This window comes from Nerophis ophidion, linkage group LG18 (genome assembly GCF_033978795.1).
Source record: "Nerophis ophidion isolate RoL-2023_Sa linkage group LG18, RoL_Noph_v1.0, whole genome shotgun sequence".
Taxonomy (NCBI): Eukaryota; Metazoa; Chordata; class Actinopteri; order Syngnathiformes; family Syngnathidae; genus Nerophis; species Nerophis ophidion.
Window position 1 is genome coordinate 14,033,548 of NC_084628.1, and position 19,350 is coordinate 14,052,897.

The window sequence follows — 19,350 nt, forward strand, 5'->3', positions numbered from 1 at the left end:
CTTCTAATCATTCATATAAGTCTCATTGATATATGTTTGGTATTTTGTGTTTGTCTCCTTCCTCCTCATTCCCATTCACTTAAAACATGGCAATCTTGACATTTTGAAGGTGGCAATAAAAATCAAGTGTTTAAAGTACCAGTAGCGTGGAAAAACAAGTTGACTTTATATGATTATTTGTGTTTCCTTGAGTCCATTAAACCATTTCCATTTGTAATTACAATTTGAAAGTATGTGAAAACTCCAGTTTAACATCACATATTTGCCACAAAATGTGACCTGAAAATTAACCAAATATGAGTGATAGTGTTATCATTAGCGCCAACACAGACACACTTTTTTTAGCAGCGCATTGATAGCAGTTAGCTAATGTTAGCTTACGCTGCTATTCTTGACAGATTGAGCCGACGGCTGCTTTTGCTTCGTCTCAAACGTTCTGAAAGTAAATTCTACATTGTATTTCATGCATCTCTCATCTGGTGGTAGGCAAATGTGGCCATGGTCTGGCAGGCTGGTTGACTTCCATATCCCCCGGGATGGCAAAATTGACCCCGCAAGACACTTACTGCAGGAATTTTTTTTAATCCTTTGTGAGGATTGCGATTGAATCTTCATCTGAACGGAAATATGTGAGCGCCCAGTCGGTAGACATCCCAGCGAGAGTGGAAATATTACAGTAAGTATGTTTTATTATTGTTTATTGGGGCGGTTTAGCTCGGTTGGTAGAGCGGCCGTGCCAGCAACTTGAGGGTTGCAGGTTCGATTCCCGCTTTCGCCATCCTAGTCCATGCCGTTGTGTCCTTGGGCAAGACACTTTACCCACCTGCTCCCAGTGCCACCCACACTGGTTTAAATGTAACTTAGATATTGGGTTTCACTATGTAAAGCGCTTTGAGTCACTAGAGAAAAGCGCTATATAAATATAATTCACGCTATATAAATATAATTCACATTGTGGTTAGTTTGTATGTTAAGCATAAAGCAATGCTGTGGATGCTAGCGTCACAATAATCACTCGGCTTCTAAAACTTGTTGGTCATCCTCTTTGTGTTCGGGCTCAAAAATATAAGGTCCTGGATGCTAATTTTTCCAAAACTAATAGTTGTTTGCTCTCACAAAGTCTGCTTGATTAGAATTGTTGCTGATAGCGAAGGGATCTTAGGTTCCTAGCGCGACATTACGCAATCACGTGATTGGCTTCCTCATTATCTCTCAAAATGGCTCGGGATCATATCTATTTATTCCCAAACTTAGAAATTCTTTTGGTGTCATAAATCAGATATATATGATAATAGCTTCAATATAACGTAATAATATAAAGGCAACTTGTTTTTCCACTCTACTGGTACTTTAAAGTGCAAAACTTTGATTGATTGATTGATACTTTTATTAGTAGATTGCACAGTACAGTACATATTCCGTACAATTGACCACTAAATGGTAACACCCGAATACGTTTTTCAACTTGTTTAAGTCGGGGTCCACGTTAATCAATTCATGGTACAACCTGTTTTACTTAAAAAAAGGGCTATTTAAAGCCAAGTTATTGGCATCAATTCAAACCAGAAGGGTGTGACAGAGTTGCATTTGAGGGAAAATAGTAAAAGCCCTGTGCTGGACTACTTTTTTCAGTGCCAGTTCTCACAGATGTCTTTTCAAAAAGCCCCGGCACCATTTGCATGCAGTGTGCTCATGCATTAACAGACCGTGACAACACCATTCATAATGGCACCAAAACACACTCACTTTTATCTTCATCGTATGATCCCCCCGAGCTGTTGCTGTAGCGAGATTCCAGACGACTGTGAGCTCGCGTCCCGTGGCTGTGCCTGACGACAGAAAGAAAGACATCACAATGCGGCGTACTATTGCGCCAATTTGCATCTTTTAACCATCTTCACCTCTCTTCATTGTCCTTCGCCTTGTTCTCTTCTGCATCCGGTAAGCTCTCCTGGCTTGCCACAACAGTGTTGCTGCTGGATGTGGTTCCTAAGGATGAGCGAAAGTGTCTAATTATGGTCAATCGACCATGTAGCTTTATATACAGTTTGTCCAACTAGAATTACCTGACGCTGCAGTGGCGGAGGCCTTGTTCGTGGTGGTGAAGCGATAAAACGGAGGGCTGTCACAGTGTTGCACCACTGGGTTGACTGGGTCTGTCTGCTGCAGCTCAAATATCAACTCCTCCATGGTTTGCATGGTGTTGTTTCGACACAGGTAGATCACCACCTTCTTTATCTGAGTGCATGAAGAGAGCAACACTGAATAAAAGAGGGTGTTGAGCTAAGGATAGCTGACAGTAAGTGCTCCAATTATCATTATCAAGGTCTCTAAATAACACCGGGTCAAAAATAATTAGCTTTAACGGCTGTAGACAACCTCCTGATGTATTTTTTAATCAACCCAACAAGATAGCAGTAGGTGCATTTGAAAGTGGCATAAGCAGCTTTATCTACATCTACATGCGCTTTAAAATGTTGCTACACAGCTGTTGGTGTGAAACTCATGCGTGTCCTAGACTGCATTGCAATAAGCTTGACGGCAGTATGAAGGCTGGCTGAGCAATTTGCTCTTAACCGCTATTACAACATTGGTACTGTTGCTGTTTTGTATGGAGGTTCAAATAGGAAAAAAATTAATAAATACATCTTTAAATAATTACTGAAATTTGTCATTAATCAATAATAGTTTTAAAAACACAAATGTGTTAAGTGTGTCATTAATTTATTTAGGTAAAAGTACATTTATTATTTAATTAATTATTTCAATATTTAATTAACTATTGAATTATCTAATTAATTACTATTTTAATTATTTAATTATTATTTCACAATGTAATCAGTTATTTCAGGATTTAAGGATTAATTTCATCATTTCATGAACATGTATGGCTGCACCTAATGAATTTGTTCTATTTGTTACACTCAGCCGTCAAAGTCAGTGATGAAATAATAATAATAGTAAAATTTATTTAGTAATATAACATTTTGAAACCATTAATCAAACAACTAAATTATGCAATAGTAACACATTTATTTATTTAATTCCAATTCTAATTAATTAATGACACATTTATATATGTATTTAAATTATTCAAATATGTATTAATTGATTTAATTTGTCTACTACATCCATCCATCCATCCATCCATCCATCCATCTTCTTCCGCTTATCCGAGGTCGGGTCGCAGGGGCAGCAGCCTAAGCAGGGAAGCCCAGACTTCCCTCTCCCCAGCCACTTTGTCTAGCTCTTCCCGGGGGATTCCGAGGCGTTCCCAGGCCAGCCGGGAGACATAGTCTTCCCAACGTGTCCTGGGTCTTCCCCGTGGCCTCCTACCGGTTGGACGTGCCCTAAACACCTCCCTAGGGAGGCGTTCGGGTGGCATCCTGACCAGATGCCCGAACCACCTCATCTGGCTCCTCTCGATGTGGAGGAGCAGCGGCTTTACTTTGAGTTCCTCCCGGATGGCAGAGCTTCTCACCCCTATCTCTAAGGGAGAGCCCCGCCACACGGCAGAGGAAACTCATTTCGGCCGCTTGTACCACTGATCTTATCCTTTCGGTCATGACCCAAAGCTCATGACAATAGGTGAGGATGGGAACGTAGATCGACCGGTAAATTGAGAGCTTCGCCTTCCGGCTCAGCTCTTTCTTCACCACAACGGATCGATACAACGTCCGCATTACTGAAAAGGCTGCACCGATCCGCCTGTCGATCTCACGATCTACTCTTCCCTCACCCGTGAACAAAAGTCCTAGGTACTTGAACTCCTCAGCTTGTCTACTACATAGTTTTGTGCAATACTTACATGACTAAGTGACCATGTGGTAAAAGAACACCTTTTCATGCATTACAAATAATTTTTAATGTTCAAATATGTAAAATGCGGATAAATAAATAATCGGCCTGTCCTCTATGTGGTTTCGGTAAATAAAGGCCCCGACAACAATTACAGTATTTGCAGTCTATAATATAAGAAGATGGCTGTAATGTCTTACAAAAGGCAGGAGGGTAGTGTCACTGCTGACACCACACAAGCTGATTAGAAACTGCAGCGTGGTTCTCAGGTTGTTGTTCCACTTTTCATTGCACACCAAAGCATTCCAGGCATTTTCCATTTCAGATCCAGGTAAGTCATCTCCATACTGGCCGAAGGGATAAAAAACAGCGGCAACTCATTGACATTGCTAACAAATGGTGGTCTTGACAGAGGTAGACTTTTGAGTTTGTTATGATACAGGAACATGAACTTACCTTGGCAGTCATGTACATTAGGTTGTTGAGCACCATGGACGTGGCCTGCAGGGACCCCCAGCCACTCCCCCTAAGCTGCTGGGTAGAAGAGGAGCCACTCCCCCGTGAAGAGGAGTCATAATCAGAGGTAGGTGGCGCAAAGGCTTGAAGCAGCAGACCGCTATCTACCAGCTCTATGTTGCCAAGCCAGGGAAGGAGATAGGTCAGCATAATCTGCCTCCCATTGAGGTGGGTGGTAGGGAACCTCTGGCTAACCTCTGCAACAAGCACAAAAATAAATCAGCAAAGTACCATCACACCCATTTGGTGCAATGCGAAAACTCTGTTAAGAATTCTGTTGGTACTACAAAACATTTGACCATTTTTCACCATCTATGTCCAAATCAGGAAAGGGCACTTAGTATATAATAGTATATGTATGGTATACATTTTATCAATGAGAAATTTTATAATATTGTTACAAATTTTTAACACTATGCATTTTATTATTTTACAATATTTATCATTATTATTGAACTGACATGATTCTAAGGAATGTACCAATGTGTAAAATTATTATTATGTATGTATTTTTAAATTGAGCAATCAAAAACATTTGATTATTTTGCTACATATGTTGTGAAGAACTCGAAATTGTTTTGGTTGAAATCTAAAAATATTAAAAGTACTGTCTATTTAATATTATTTTGATTGTATGTATTTTTATGAATATTTAGTAAGAATAGTTTTGATCATAAGACTAATTTGCAATAATAGGCATTTTAGTATTTTAAATCATTTAACACAATAGTTAGCTACAAATATTACATAAATTAGTAAAATAAATATTGTATGACTATATATATATATATATATATATATATATATATATATATATATATATATATATATATATATAATTATTATTATTTGTATTTATCTTATAAATACATATAATGGGTGCACAAAAAAATTATTCACATGCGAATCGGAATTCTTTTTCATCCCGATTCTAAATTGATTCATCATTTTCAAAAATCGATTTTTAAAAATCTTTTAAATTTTTTTTTAATCAAAACATAAAATACATTTTTTAAAATACATTTTAGGCCATCTCACGCAAGCAGAAGGAGTTTGCTGACCTGTAACCTGTTTTGAAAAAGTTTTATCATAATTATCATACCAAATAATAAATTGCGAGAATTGTAATTTCATGATGAATTAAGAATCGATTTTGAATCGAAATCAGATTGAATCGTTAAGTGCCCAAAGATTCACACCCCCCAAAAATACATACTGTATATTGTTTTTTTAACTCAAACTAACATTGTAATATGTCACTATAAATGGCAGAGCTGCTCTTAAATGTTTATGTGATACGCTATATAAATCTTATGCTATATTGATGACTGGTTTGTTTTACACAATGTTTATATACTGATAGTGCAAGCTTGAACTGCAATTTCTGTGCAAAGCGGTTGCCAGAATTTGACGTTTCGGGTGTGCGAACCGCGTGACTTTCTGTGGTGGTTGGGAGTGGCCTCACATACACTACATAACTGTTTGTGTAATAGAAGCGAAACCCTTTGCTGAGATGAGCAAGCAGTATTTAGTGGGAAACCAAAGAAAATTACAAGGCTGTAAGAAGTACAGCAGACAGAAATACCATCACTAACTCTTTGGAGCACACAAATGCACAGGAACACATGCTGTCTACTCAACCTGAAAATAGAGGGAGCGTAAATTCGGGGTACATCCTGGCAAGCTGGCTGGAGAGCTGAGGGAGGGAGACACTGTAGAGAGGCGGCAAAGGAGCATGGGTGCCATATAGGATGTTGTTGGGCTTCTGGCTTGCAATCTTCTTGGAGTGCACAAACAACCTGGCCTCTAGAATCTGTTTCAAAGCAAAAAGGTGGAAAAAGGTGTCATGCCGACGGCAACTACGCAAAATGAAAAAATGCTTCGCTGGGACCTCGTGTGAACACTCGTACCTGCATTAGCTGCATTGAAATCTCATAAATCTCCCTGTTGGCCTCCGATGCCTTAAAGAGCACCAAATTGAGCAGCGTCACTATATCGCTTGGGTAGTTTCTGCAAAACAGAGAAAAGAGAAAACATGAAAAACCTCCAGCATTTATCGACACAGACAGTAGTAGCGTTGCAATAATGCCATGCAGAGGTTTTTCTTGCACCTGCTGCCACACACTGTCGCAATGGCTTTGAAGCAGCCTGAGGCCAGCTGGTAGGAGCCTGTGTAGCAGCGATCTACAGCCCAGTTGAAGAGGTTGACCTGGTCTGCGTTGAGCTCCAGGAGCAGAATGATGACTTCACATCCAAGCTGGTGCACCTGAGTCATGACAGGACAACGTATCCGTATAGAACGTAAGAAAGGATGTAGCTAAAGTAGCCAATCATGAATTCAAACTTGCAAGTACTGTAGTAGCTATGTCTAATTGATATTTGTGCATCAACATCATGGGGTGCAGAACATTGGTGAAGTTGAATGTAGACAATGACCATGCATATGCTTTATCTTATCGAGAAGATATGCTTTTATGAGACAAACATTGACTTAGTCTTAATGTCCTGGGAAGGCAAACATTTGGACACGCACCCGCTGGTCCTGGCAAGCTAAAATGTTGTCCAGCCACTTGTACAGGTATCCATCTGGAGAGAGACCCACATTGTCGAAGACCGGGCCACAGCAGAGAACAGCAGACATGGCCTGCAACAACCAAAAGGAATGGATGATGTTTTTACTCGTACTAAAGGTTTTATTAACCTAAAGCAAATAAATGCATGCATAAATACTGCAAGTACATGCCATATTGCCCATGTATTTTGAGACTCAGTTGAATGAATTAATTAATTATAATTATAAAGCGCTTTTTCACAATTGTCTCAAAGTGCTTTAAATTGGGAAACCCAAACATTTTAATTGTGGTGGTAAGCTACATTTAAACCAGTGTGGGTGGCACTGGGAGAAAGGTGGTTGAAGTGTTTTGCCCAAGGACACAATGGCACCGACCCGGATGGCGGATGACGGAATCGAACCAAGAACTGGAACCAGGGAATGTTTAGTGGCTTGTTGAACACAAGAAGTGGGAGAAACTACGTTTTTTTGACTTTGTCGAATTAGACAAAATAGCAAAAATAAATGTGGATTTATTCATGTAACTGGTCAAATTAAACAACTCCAGAAACCTAATTGGAATCAAAAGGGAACACATGTCAGCTCTACATTCATCGAATTAGAAATGTGTTTGTTTTTCTCAGAAAGACATGACTGAGATTGTGGGCCTGATCTACTAAAATTTAGCCTGTATTAAAACACAAGCAAACTTGGCATCGTGCGCAAAGCTGATCTACTAAGGTTTGTGTCTCTTAAATGAGAAAAATAAAGAGCACATTCCATTCAGCATGTTCGCTTTCATCAATATGCAGAATATATCAGATCGCCCACAATACTGGAACAAGGAAATCCAAATGTAATCATTTAGCTGGCCGCAATGTGATTTATCAAGCCTGAAATGTGTACGGTTGCTGTTTTTGCGTCTTTATTTAGCACGTTTGGAAGATACGTGCAAATTGGCACAGTTACCCCACAAATGATTGCAGTCATTGTGGCAAGAAAAAATGACCCAAAATATGATTTGAAGCCAGCAATCATCAAAATAAATTAAAATGTCTCAAATACAAACAAAAACTCAAACACATTTTATTGTGTTTGGAACTTTCCACCATTGCTGTGTCTGTGTTCAAAAGTGCACCTTGGTGTGCTAAAATGTGGGTTCTTGAGACGGTTGCATGTTCCACAAAATGTAAAACAACAAGGCTTGGAGCATGATGCCATGGACGTTCAATAAATGACTGTCTCCATAGTGCCAGTTATAGTACCTGCCAAAACCTCATTTAAATAGGGTGGCCTTCATCACTTCGATTCATCACTTTCATGTTATCTATTGCGCATACAGTCTTAGTTAATCACCTGCGACGCAACCCCTAATAATAAGTGCAATGTATTGGTTTTCACGCGCTATTTTGTACTTGTTATTAGGGATCTCAGCAGATAAGTATATATAAATATATGTTTACCTTCAAGGCACAGTACTGATATCTTTTGATCTGGTGATTTCTGTCACTGTAGCGGTCCAAAGGGGTGAACATGATGCTGAAGGGGCCTGCCCACTGGCTGAAGAGGATGAAGAGATGATGCCGTAGGCTTTGTTGTGGAAACAGGAAGCGCCTGTGGTGCACTATGGAGGGAAAACAAGTCTAGCTCTTATATGTGCACTCATCTAATTGTTAAAAGTATCCAAAACATTTTACTACTGAAATTGAAATTTCCATTCAATTATGAGATGTTAGTGTCCCAAAATAGAATTGAATATATATTTATTGTCATTGAACATTGCACAACGAAATTGCAAGCAAACTCATTTAGTGTAAATTCATAATGACACATAAAAAACATAAAAACATTGGTACTAAGATAAATAAAAGGAATTGTCAACCATTCTAATAAAGACTTATCAAGGCATAGCAACATTTAATCATTAACTGCTGTTATAAGTGTGCGATGTGTGCGACTACCTGGCACACACTGGATGAGGTTGGCTACCATGGCGCTGAAGTGAGCTCGGATGTCCTTTAGAATCTCTGCGTCTTTATCATTCTCAGCTTCTAAATGCATCCGGGTCAGATCCACGTACTCCAAGAAGAGAGCGCCGAGGGCGAGGGTGTCACGTTCAAGAGCACCGTTTGTACTAAAAACACGGGCAGATAATTCAGCGCTCAGGTATGACATTTTCTTAAATAACATTCTGCCAGATGCACAGACCTGTCACTGATGACGCCAGCATCAGCAAGCAGCTCAAAGATGCGCAATAGCTGAAGTCGCAGAAGGTCCCGACGTTCGCGCCGCTTCTTGTTCTATAGAAATTATTATTAATTATTGAGAACGATCCATAATGACATGAGAAACCTATGTAGGTACGTGCTTTTATTGAAAATAAGGAAGGGAAGAGTGAGGCACAAAAATTATTAGATGCTCTGATCTTACTGTACATTCTCTTTTTAAGCCCTCTTTTAAATTAACTACCAAATCTCTTGTTGTTGCCGGGTCAAAATATAGAGGCATAGCTGCTGTGGCTGTAGGCGACCTCTTGGTGTAGTTTTTTTTTTTAATTATCTGCACAAGATGGCAGAGTCTGCATTTAAAGTATTGTGTTTAACAATTTCCCTTGTGGATCATTAAAGTTTGTCTAAGTCTAAGTCTAAAGCCTAGTTGGCACCCAGAGGATTTATTTCCCTTTGTGTGAGCTGAAAAATGACAGTTTTGGTACTCAGCTATAAATGTTAAACAAGGGCTCCGTTTACACTTGACACCAAATCTTATTTTTTGTACCCTCAATAGACACCGATCGGATATTTTTGCCATTGTAAACACTTGAAAGTGCTGCTTCAAATCCTATATTTTCCCATTAGATTTGGGCCACATCATGAGGTAGTCTGAAAGAGTTTGGAATCTTTTGCCAATGCAACATTTTTGTGACTTTTATTTGCTCTTTGCTCAAGCTACGTCATCCGCGTTAGCGGCAATGCAATTAACACTGCAGTTCTTCTCCAACATTTGCTTCCTTGCTCTACACAACAGCCACGACACAAACCCACCAACACGCTGATCTTTGGCGTCCATGTTAGTTAGATAGTCGCGGCCTCAATGTTCATTTATGGAATCCGGTCCACTTTCTTTGTTTTCAATGTATCGAACTGTGCATGCAAGTGTCGTCAGGGCCCCATTAGGGCTGCATTGAGGCCTGTGTGCGGGAGTGATAAATATCACATTTTACTTTTAAACTAAACAGTCAGCTGGAGCAAATCAGATTTAGAAAAAAATCTGATTTGGTTCACTTTGGCCTACAGTGAAGGTAAGACACAATTTGTATTACATTAGCAGTATTAATGCTGGCTTACCAATTAGCGTTTTTAAAAATGTTGGTTCTGTTGCTGCTTTTGTGCAGTATTCGTACAAATAAATGACAATGTGGTTATTTTCCATCCCACTTTTCATGCATTCCAAACCATTGTTAAGTTAAAAGAAATTGAAGTTTTCACGGAATAGGTAAATAAACAGTTATAATTAGAGACTGTGCTTAAAATGAAAACAAACAACCTCTGGTCTTCTTTCCAGTGCCTCTTTCATTAGTGGATGAAGTTCCTCCACAAGTTCCCTGCACCCAGACACATATGTCAACCAGCAGTCACTGTGCCAATCAACAGCGTATATATTATTATAAGTTTTTAATCAACAAAAAGCAATTAGCCTAAAATATGTTAGACGCTACAATAAATAACAACAAAGCATCACAGTAATCCTCTGCTTGCCCCACATTTAAATCCACACAAATAGAGGTCAGTATGCTTTAATTACTTAAAAAAAACTATGAAATGCGTTCTGACTTCGGTTGTACTGTTTTTGACGGAAATACCTGAAGACGAGGGAATTGGTGCGGCCAAAGCCCAGAACCAACGATTCTGTCAGCTCCACACTCTCAGCCCTCATGAGTGGAACCAACTGCTTGAGGAGCCAAGCAACAGACGGACAACCTGCGACCACCTGAGACATCAAACCACAACATTACTTTACATTTGCTTAATGACTACCTGAACAACCAGAACAGCGGATAAACATGTTGCAGCCGTGTAACTGATCCTAACTAATTTGATATCTTACTCCTGATACCAAGGGACAAAGCATAAAAGGAATCTTGCTACCTTATCGTAGCCCACGGCGCTGTCGGGCGTGGCCGTCGTGATCTCAGATGTCGACGCTCTCAGGTGGCCGGGGCTCATGACGCTGGGCTTGGCCACAGCAAAGCAAAGGATCAAGTAGTTTCTCCATAGGGTTACGTAGTTGTCAGTGCCACCGGACGTGCTAGTTTTCTTTGCATTGACCAGATTACTGGAAATGCAAAGTGATAGAACATATTGAGAGATCTGAGTTGTTTATAGCAACAGTTTAATATATAAGGAGAAGTTGCAATTTATTACAAATACAGTATACAGACACATTGTCTAGTGTAGGTGTTTCAAGCAAACTTACTTGGGGTCCACCACAGGCATGAGCATCTGCATTCGAGTGAAGACATAGGGCCACGCGTAGCTGAGGGCTGTAGGGCAGTGTTTGGGCAGGTGGTCCTGCCGGAGAAGGCTGTACATGCACACCACCCATGGGTCCTTCACCGACTGCGCCAAGATCCAAACGTGCGTGGGGCTGCGGATGTCGTAATGACTGTTGACGAGCCGGGCGTTCCACTCCACCAGCCACTGAAGGTCTACGTGGTGGCCAGCGGATGTGTTAGCCTGATGGGCAAAACAAGGTCAACTTTTAGTTGCTTCTTTAAGGCAAAGCAAAGGATTTTTGTTTCAAGTAATTATTACACACCTCCAACAAGAGTTACAAAAAGTAAAACATCATTAGCATTTTTTGTTTGATTATTCATCGGTCTGTTAGTTAGCAAGCTACTTATGGATCATAAAGGATTTGTGAAATGTATTTCATGTGTAAGCTACTACTTCTATACCTAAACCGCTGCACACAAAAGGGCGAACATTTGTACTGTATTTACATACTACACAGTATATACAAATACAACATATGGTGGCGCTATTATTAAACCCCAAAAGTTGACCCCGTCCATCAGTCAAACTAATTTGAAATTTCTTATACAGCTCAATGCACTCTACAAATGAACGCCGCTGTAACTTTAGGCTGTTTAATTGAATCATCACTAAATTTGCTAAAGAGCTTGAGGGCACTGACAAGCACTTGTGTGTACAACTTGAGCAAGATTGGTTGGAAAAACTTGACTGCTATCAACATAAAGTTTTTGAAGACTTCAGGTGCAAAAAACGATAAATGGCATTCCGCCGATTATAAGCTGTTCGTATCACTTAATAGTAAATAGGAGGTAAAACCAAATTTTCCACGAAAGCAACATATATTTCACATTTCACTGTTCAATATTCTGTTTACTTCAGAAAGCGACAATTGCCCTGCTGTTTTTGTGACAAGACAAATCCATCAGAATCAATCAGTGCATCCAAATTTGATGACGTCATCCACCATCAACGCCGATGTCCGCTCGCTTTGTGTATCTTTTGCCATGATTGTAACTAAATTAAAGCATCAATAATGAGTAACTTTGATGTGAGCGTGTGGTGCCCTCGCCTGCCCTGATAAATCTGACCAGATCGTGAGCAAGAAAGGTCGAGTCGTGTGTTTACTCTGCTGTTGTTGTCCCGTGATGCAGCTGTCAATGTAAACCCCAAACACCCTGTCCAGGGATCACCTTTAAAAGGTGCTTTTTTGGATGAAATTAATTCATTACAGTGATTGAATAAGCTTCACCCTAAAAAAAACAGATCTGTTTTCATTAATTTTTATGGCCAGGCTGGCACCATATAAGATTGCTTAACTTCTTTTTGCAAAGAAACGTTTGGAGTTACCTGTTTTTGCTGCAAAATTTGTACAACATTTTAAAAAAATTATCAAAATATCACATATATTACTAAATTATGTTTAGAAACGATTCAATTGCAACACAGGATGGCTGCTTCAAGAAAAGCTCAGAAAATGGAGGAAAATTGAGATATCTGTTTTGCGTTGGAACTTAATTTGTTTAATGATGATAAAACTTTGAAAAAAATCTGTATTAGAAGGTAGTATATATTCAAAGGCATTTGAAATGGCAGGGCATTTTACTTTAAAGGGGAATATGATGAAAGTTTATCTCAGATCATGCCTCACTTACTGTGTCGGAGACAGCAACATTGACTAAGCTCTCGAGTATCACAGGGCTGAGCTGGTCCATGACCTCAATCATTGGTTTATCATCGTCCTGCAGATGTCAAAGGACAGCAAAGTTGGCTCAACTCAACAACCAAACGTCACCTCATTTCCATCTGTACCTCAGACTGCCCGATGACCGTAAAGAGGCTGCGGATCTCTTTGAGGACGGCGATGGCGAGCCTCCGTGTGCTGAGCTGACAAGAGCAGAGCAGCATGAGGGCCAGACCTTCTACGGCATGCAGAACGGCGGTGTGAGGGCCGCGCTCTGAAGCCATCTTTGCATTGGAACTTGTCTGCAGCAGCTGTGAGATAAGACGAAAAAACTATCCAGCTCAGGAAGACGATCTCAAATGATGCTTTCGTATTGACGGGATAACGATGATGGCCGCACGCACCTCAGCAGTGTGTATCTTAGCGACCTTCCCCGGGGCCGCCACTGTGAGTTTCCACTGTGTGAGCAGTTGCAGCAGCAGTTTGAGTGACGAATCCAACAGGCTCTGGTGGGTGTCTTGGACCTCACGCAACACAAAGTTGACAAATCCGAACAGGACGTCGTCGCGCCAGTCCGCGAAATCCACCAGCAGGCTTTGTAAGGAATTCTGGGCTATGAGTCGGAGCTCATCATCCATGTGGATCGTCAAGCTGTAAGAGAAAGAAGCCCGGTTTTATTCTGAAAGTAAAAATTAATTTATAAATGACAAAATATTTTATTTGATATTACACGAAAAACTAAAAGGTTTATCCCCTTTTTTTGGTTGGATGTCTCTTCTGTTTGGTTTCTTATAGCTTAGCATTTATTGACCAACATTGGCATCTATAAACAAACAAAGTATATCAAAGCGACCCCGGCATCCTTAAATTTTTAAGTACGCAAAAAATGTTTGGACACCCATGGTCCAAGTGTTGATAGAAGTGGAAAAAAGTAATATTTGTACTTCTGTTTGCTAATTAGCAACCCACTTCCTGTTCACGGAGAAGGATATGTTTCCTGCAATTTGGTTTTGGGTGGACTGTACTATATATGCACTTTATCCAGATTTGCACCAAACTTGAATTTGTTCTTTTTTTATGTCCCATCCAGCTACTTAAGCAAATCATATTGTTGATGTTTATGTCCATATTTGCTGTAATTTAATTTGTTCTTTTGTAAGTAACTGATCTGAACAAAACATGGAATGATTAACACTAAATATACATTAAAAAATAACTATAAAAAAACAAGACTTATTAATCAAGAATTAAAAAAAACAAAAAAAAAACAAAAAAATATTTTTCAAAATAATACATATTTGTTATTAATTAATCATGAACTCTAATTTGATATAATGTTTTACATAATGCAGCGCCTTGATTGATGAACTGTAATTTATGGTAAAATAGAGCTATGTCATGACCTATCCCTCAGGTCTGACTTTATCTCATTGGCCATCCTTTGGTGCTTTGTTTCCAGAACCAAGGCCCGCACGGTGGAACAGGGGTTAGTGCATGTGCCTCACAATACGAAGGTCCTGAGTAATCCTGGGTTCAATCCCAGGCTCGGGATCTTTCTGTGTGGAGTTTGCATGTTTTCCCTATGACTGCTTGGGTTCCCTGCGGGTACTCCGGCTTCCTCCCACTTCCAAAGACATGCACCTGGGGATAGGTTGATTGGCAACACTAAATTGAAGTTAGTGTGTGAATGTGAGTGTGAATGTTGTCTGTCTATATGTGTTGGCCATGTGATGAGGTGGCGACTTGTTCTGGGTGTACCCCGCCTTCCACCCGAATGCAACTGAGATAGGCTTCAGCACCCCCCGCGACCCCAAAAAAAGGGACAAGCAGTAGAAAATGGATGGATGGAGGTTCAGGACCAATTAATAGTGATAAACAAGGGCTTACTGGACATATAAGACATTCTCTCACCGTGAGAGCAGATCTATGAGCTCTGTCTTAGACATCCCGTCAGGCAGCATGCGAGGGATGGCAGCGACGCACGTCCTGAACAAATCAATCTTGGGCTTCCTTTCACCTCTGCAATAGCGTAAGTAAATTACAACAATGGAGGCAACATTTATAGTTGGCGTTGCGGCATTTTGTACATACGTGATCATGTCCTCAGGCTCCTTGTTCAGCATCTGTGCATTAGTCATCATCATGCAGCGTCCCACCTCCTTGTCCAGGTGTCTCAGTATGTTATCAATAGCCTTACGCACATGATAGTAATACTGGGACATCCCTGTGGGGGATGTACAACAAAAGCTTAGATTAAAAGTGAGCATTTTAAACATTCCTGGCTGCAATCAAGACTCCCTCACCAATGACTTTGGCCTCTTCGTCTGTCAGCGTTTTGCTCAGGTATGTCTTCTTTACTCGCAGCGTGTTCCCTGAGGGCAATGTGCAACCCGTGTTGGGCATCGGGGGCTCGCCGTCCTTCTGCTGGAGTTTGTCGGCTATGACCAGGAATGCTCTCAGACCAATATTCATTCTCTGTAGATAATAAAATTTAGTTCTAAGCTGTGTTTTTTTACAAATATTTCAAACATTAGATAGGTACCTCTGGATTGAGACTGAAGGCTTTAGCCGGTTTTCCGACACACAAAAGATCAAAAATAATTTCTTTCATGGCAAAATCAAGTCTTTCCTGTAATGAAAAGTTTATTAGGATACTTAGTTGTTATAGTTGTTACAAACTCATGTGGAATAGTTTACCTGTGCAATAAACTGTATAATTTTGACAAAGATGTTGAGAGGCATGTCTCTTGGTAGCACACTGCGAGATCCTTTGGGGAAAAGTGTTGTTATGATAGTGTTGAGCCGACTGCATGGAAAAAGACAGAAGAGAAGCTGTAAATAATAACACTGGCAATAAGAGTTTTGAGGAAGAACTGACACTTACCCTTGCGTCGCGGTGTTGCTCTCACATTTTATTCTGATCATGTAAACCCACAGCAGGCGATACAGAGACTCCAGTGCCACACGAGCCATCTTAGGGTTTCGACTCTGCAACATGACAACATTCATTAGTGTGGAATTAAAGGCAGGAAGGTCTTAATGTTTTGTCCTACTGAGACTTTTTGAACAATTCTTTGCTACCAAAATGGTGGGAACAATTTGGGAAAAACTTGCATTAAGTTACCTTCAGATTTGAGAGGCAGTTGTTGAGGAAGACATGCCATCGGTTGAGGAAGAACTGCTTCTGGCTGACACACAGCAGGCACGTCACTAGGGGATAAAAAGCCTGTTTTGGGGGTAAACAAATGTTCTTTGAGCATAGATTGCATTGCTTTAATGTAGCGCCACTCAATTATTTATGGTAAGCCGTTTTAGGGAGAAGAAAACATTTTGCACACCCCCACTTTCTGACGACTCTTTCAAAAATATATATATATTTTTTAATGAATCACGATTTGTATTTCAAAGATTTTTAATCGATTAAAAAAAAAAAAAAAGTATTGTTATTTATTTTTTAATCTGTCCTCTCCAGCCACTCAAGTAAATCATATTGTTGATGTGGATTTCCATATTTACTTTACATAATTACTTTAGAAAAGAGAAGTGTTGGATATTTCTCTTGTTGTTTTAACACAGTTCTTCTCTAATAGCGGGGCGGGATCTCCTTGAGGGCAGGGTGCGATGCCAGCGGGGTCGAGTGTGACCTTTTTTGCTTTGTGCTTTTTTTTCCGTACCAGAATATGACAATTGAGGAGCACTGCCTTAACAGTAGTTGTCTTTATTACATGTTTGGGTAGAATTTTATAAAACAAAAACAATTTTATTTTAAATAATAAAAAAACTTATCAGAGCTGTTCATCTATTTTATGGAGGAATGTACTTAATCATCGAACTGGCATCCAATGTTATTAAAAAAGTATTAATTTCGGATATAGAATAGTTTAAATTAAAAAAAATATTCTTAATCAAATCTTTTTCCCCAAGAATCGAATCAAATCACATTATGTGGTGCCCAAAGATTCACCGCTTTAATAAATAGTATCATTTGTCCAAAAAATTGTAAACACAAATAACATTGTATCTTTATTAACATTAAAGAAAACAAAAAAAGACGAAAGTAAAATTGATCAACTCAAAAACAAAAAATATTTTGTAAACATTGTTGTTTAGTCTATTTAGTGAGTCAATTTTCCCGAAAAAAAAAAAAAAAAATCATTATTTCAACTATAGACAGTTTTTAACAGACTTGACCTATTTGATATTAAAAAATAAAATACAATAAACTCAATAAATAATAATTCAAAGGGATAAGTAACATTAACTCAGGAGCAGAATATATAAAAGACTTTAACCAACAAAACAAAAATGAATGCAACAATTTGTTTTGATTTTTTTTTGTTGTTGAAATAAACATGAGAAAGTCAGCATCAATGGCTACAATGAGCATGTGTTGCAGTGTACAGCTTTTTGAAGCAGGGTTTAAAGCACGATACTCCATGATACTGATAAAGCATGTTCCCTGGGGCCAGTGTTTACTCACTTGACTCCTCTGTACTCAGCCATGCATTAATTTTTTCATATAGTTGCATATGTGTGTATGGTATTTGTGTCCGTGCGTGTGTGTGTGAGAATGGGGGATCTGGTTCATCGGGGTATTGTTTTTAAGTTTGCAAAACACTTTGCGTTGCATTTCTTTTATGTTTGGAAAAAACGATGTGTAAGTAAAGTTTGATTTGATTTGAGAATGATGTCATTCCAGGGCCGGATTTGGCCCCCAGGCCGCAAGTTGAATAGCCCTGCTATACACCCACCATTTCACAGAGGACAGCTTTGTAGTGGAACCTCGATGTATGAACTCCTCATTGTACAAACATTTTATATTTACGAATTACAGGCCGGATAAAATATGCGTTGGTATATGAACCTTGTTTCAGTGTAAAAATATTTCATTCACCTGTTGTGTACCTCGCAGCGCAGCCATTCTGTGCCCAGCCACACATGTATCGTGGGCGGTCTGATCAATCTCCGGTGCTCATTGATTGTCAACTCATTGTTGCAGATGTTAGCCACTGTGCTCGGTGCCACTTTGTTGATTTTTCACTGCTTTTTAACCTTTTTAGAAAATGTTTCCAGTTTTGCTAGCTCAACCTGACTCTAAAGAAAGCAGAGGACAAGCAATGTGTATTGTGAAACATTCAGGAAGTATACAAAATCTTGTACGACAGAGCCTCCCACCGACATCACCCTCCCTTCCGCTTCACGCCAGGAAGATTCATCAACAAGATAAAGTGGATTTTATTTTGTTAAAGTTAAGGAGTTATGTGATTTTAAACTGTGAGTGCACCTCGGGGCTCAAGACACTCTGGTAGTGCGTGTTGAAAGGGCAGCTGCAATTGAGGAAAGTTCATCTGGTTTTTGGCTTTGTTAATAAAGGAAAGGTTGATCCATACAAACTTGTTATGATCGTATGATATAGAGCACTGTACAGCGCTTTATTTTGTGTTTAAAGTGTACAAACATTTACTAAAATATGGATTTTTGTCAAGGCTGGAATTCATGTTATTCATATCAACATTGTTCCTTATGGGGAAATGTGCTTAAATATACAAACTTTTCTATTTATGGACCCTGTTTAAGCGCTGATAAAGTTTGTAAATCAAAGTTCCACTGTGAAAAAAAAACAGATTTCACAATATATCCTAAAATTTTCCACGCTATTAGGAACAAAAGTAGGTCTGAGCTCTAGGTTAAACCCTTTTGTTTTTCGTCAGCAAATATGTTTACCTCGCATGATGTTGCTGGGAAAATGTCAGTGTAATGTTAGCACTCAAGCTCACATAGCTATCCTAGGGTTTGCCAAAATTGGTGCCTTCCTGTCCCATTCCTTTATTACCTTCTTAAAGGCAGCATTTTACAAACTCCGTTTCCATATGAGTTGGGAAATTTTGTTAGATGTAAATATAAACAGAATACAATGATGTGCAAATCATTTTCCTTTTCAACCCATATTCAGTTGAATATGCTACAAAGACAACATATTTGATGTTCAAACTGACAAACATTTTTTTTGTGCTAATAATCATTAACTTTAGAATTTGATGCCAGCAACACGTGACAAAGAAGTTGGGAAAGGCGGAAATAAATACTTATAAAGTTGAGGAATGCTCATCAAACACTTATTTGAAACATCCCACAGGTGTGCAGGCTAATTGAGAACAGGTGGGTGCCATGATTGGGTATAAAAACAGCTGTCTCCCATTGAAAATGTATGAAGCATAAAATACGACAGCGGAGACCCTGGACTGTTGAACGACTGAAGCTCTACATAAAAC

General features: G+C 39.3%; 1 protein-coding gene across 2 annotated transcripts in view; it reads right to left on the bottom strand.

Moving 5' to 3' along the window:
• Positions 1-19,350, bottom strand: part of frya (furry homolog a (Drosophila)) — an 80,508-nt gene that overhangs the window by 36,099 nt on the left and 25,059 nt on the right. For both annotated transcript variants that reach the window (XM_061877303.1, XM_061877304.1), the window contains exons 11-36: positions 16,203-16,304; positions 15,963-16,066; positions 15,776-15,884; positions 15,621-15,707; positions 15,382-15,553; positions 15,170-15,302; positions 14,990-15,097; positions 13,483-13,729; positions 13,207-13,389; positions 13,050-13,136; positions 11,339-11,598; positions 11,011-11,197; positions 10,725-10,852; positions 10,409-10,466; positions 9,074-9,165; positions 8,827-8,999; positions 8,329-8,489; positions 6,848-6,958; positions 6,426-6,580; positions 6,225-6,324; positions 5,956-6,127; positions 4,255-4,511; positions 3,999-4,145; positions 2,067-2,238; positions 1,902-1,989; positions 1,747-1,829 (exon numbers count right to left, since the gene is read on the bottom strand). In XM_061877303.1, the coding sequence (XP_061733287.1) occupies positions 1,747-1,829; positions 1,902-1,989; positions 2,067-2,238; positions 3,999-4,145; positions 4,255-4,511; positions 5,956-6,127; positions 6,225-6,324; positions 6,426-6,580; positions 6,848-6,958; positions 8,329-8,489; positions 8,827-8,999; positions 9,074-9,165; positions 10,409-10,466; positions 10,725-10,852; positions 11,011-11,197; positions 11,339-11,598; positions 13,050-13,136; positions 13,207-13,389; positions 13,483-13,729; positions 14,990-15,097; positions 15,170-15,302; positions 15,382-15,553; positions 15,621-15,707; positions 15,776-15,884; positions 15,963-16,066; positions 16,203-16,304 (3,676 nt within the window). The remainder of the gene's footprint in view (positions 1-1,746; positions 1,830-1,901; positions 1,990-2,066; positions 2,239-3,998; positions 4,146-4,254; positions 4,512-5,955; positions 6,128-6,224; positions 6,325-6,425; positions 6,581-6,847; positions 6,959-8,328; positions 8,490-8,826; positions 9,000-9,073; positions 9,166-10,408; positions 10,467-10,724; positions 10,853-11,010; positions 11,198-11,338; positions 11,599-13,049; positions 13,137-13,206; positions 13,390-13,482; positions 13,730-14,989; positions 15,098-15,169; positions 15,303-15,381; positions 15,554-15,620; positions 15,708-15,775; positions 15,885-15,962; positions 16,067-16,202; positions 16,305-19,350) is intronic.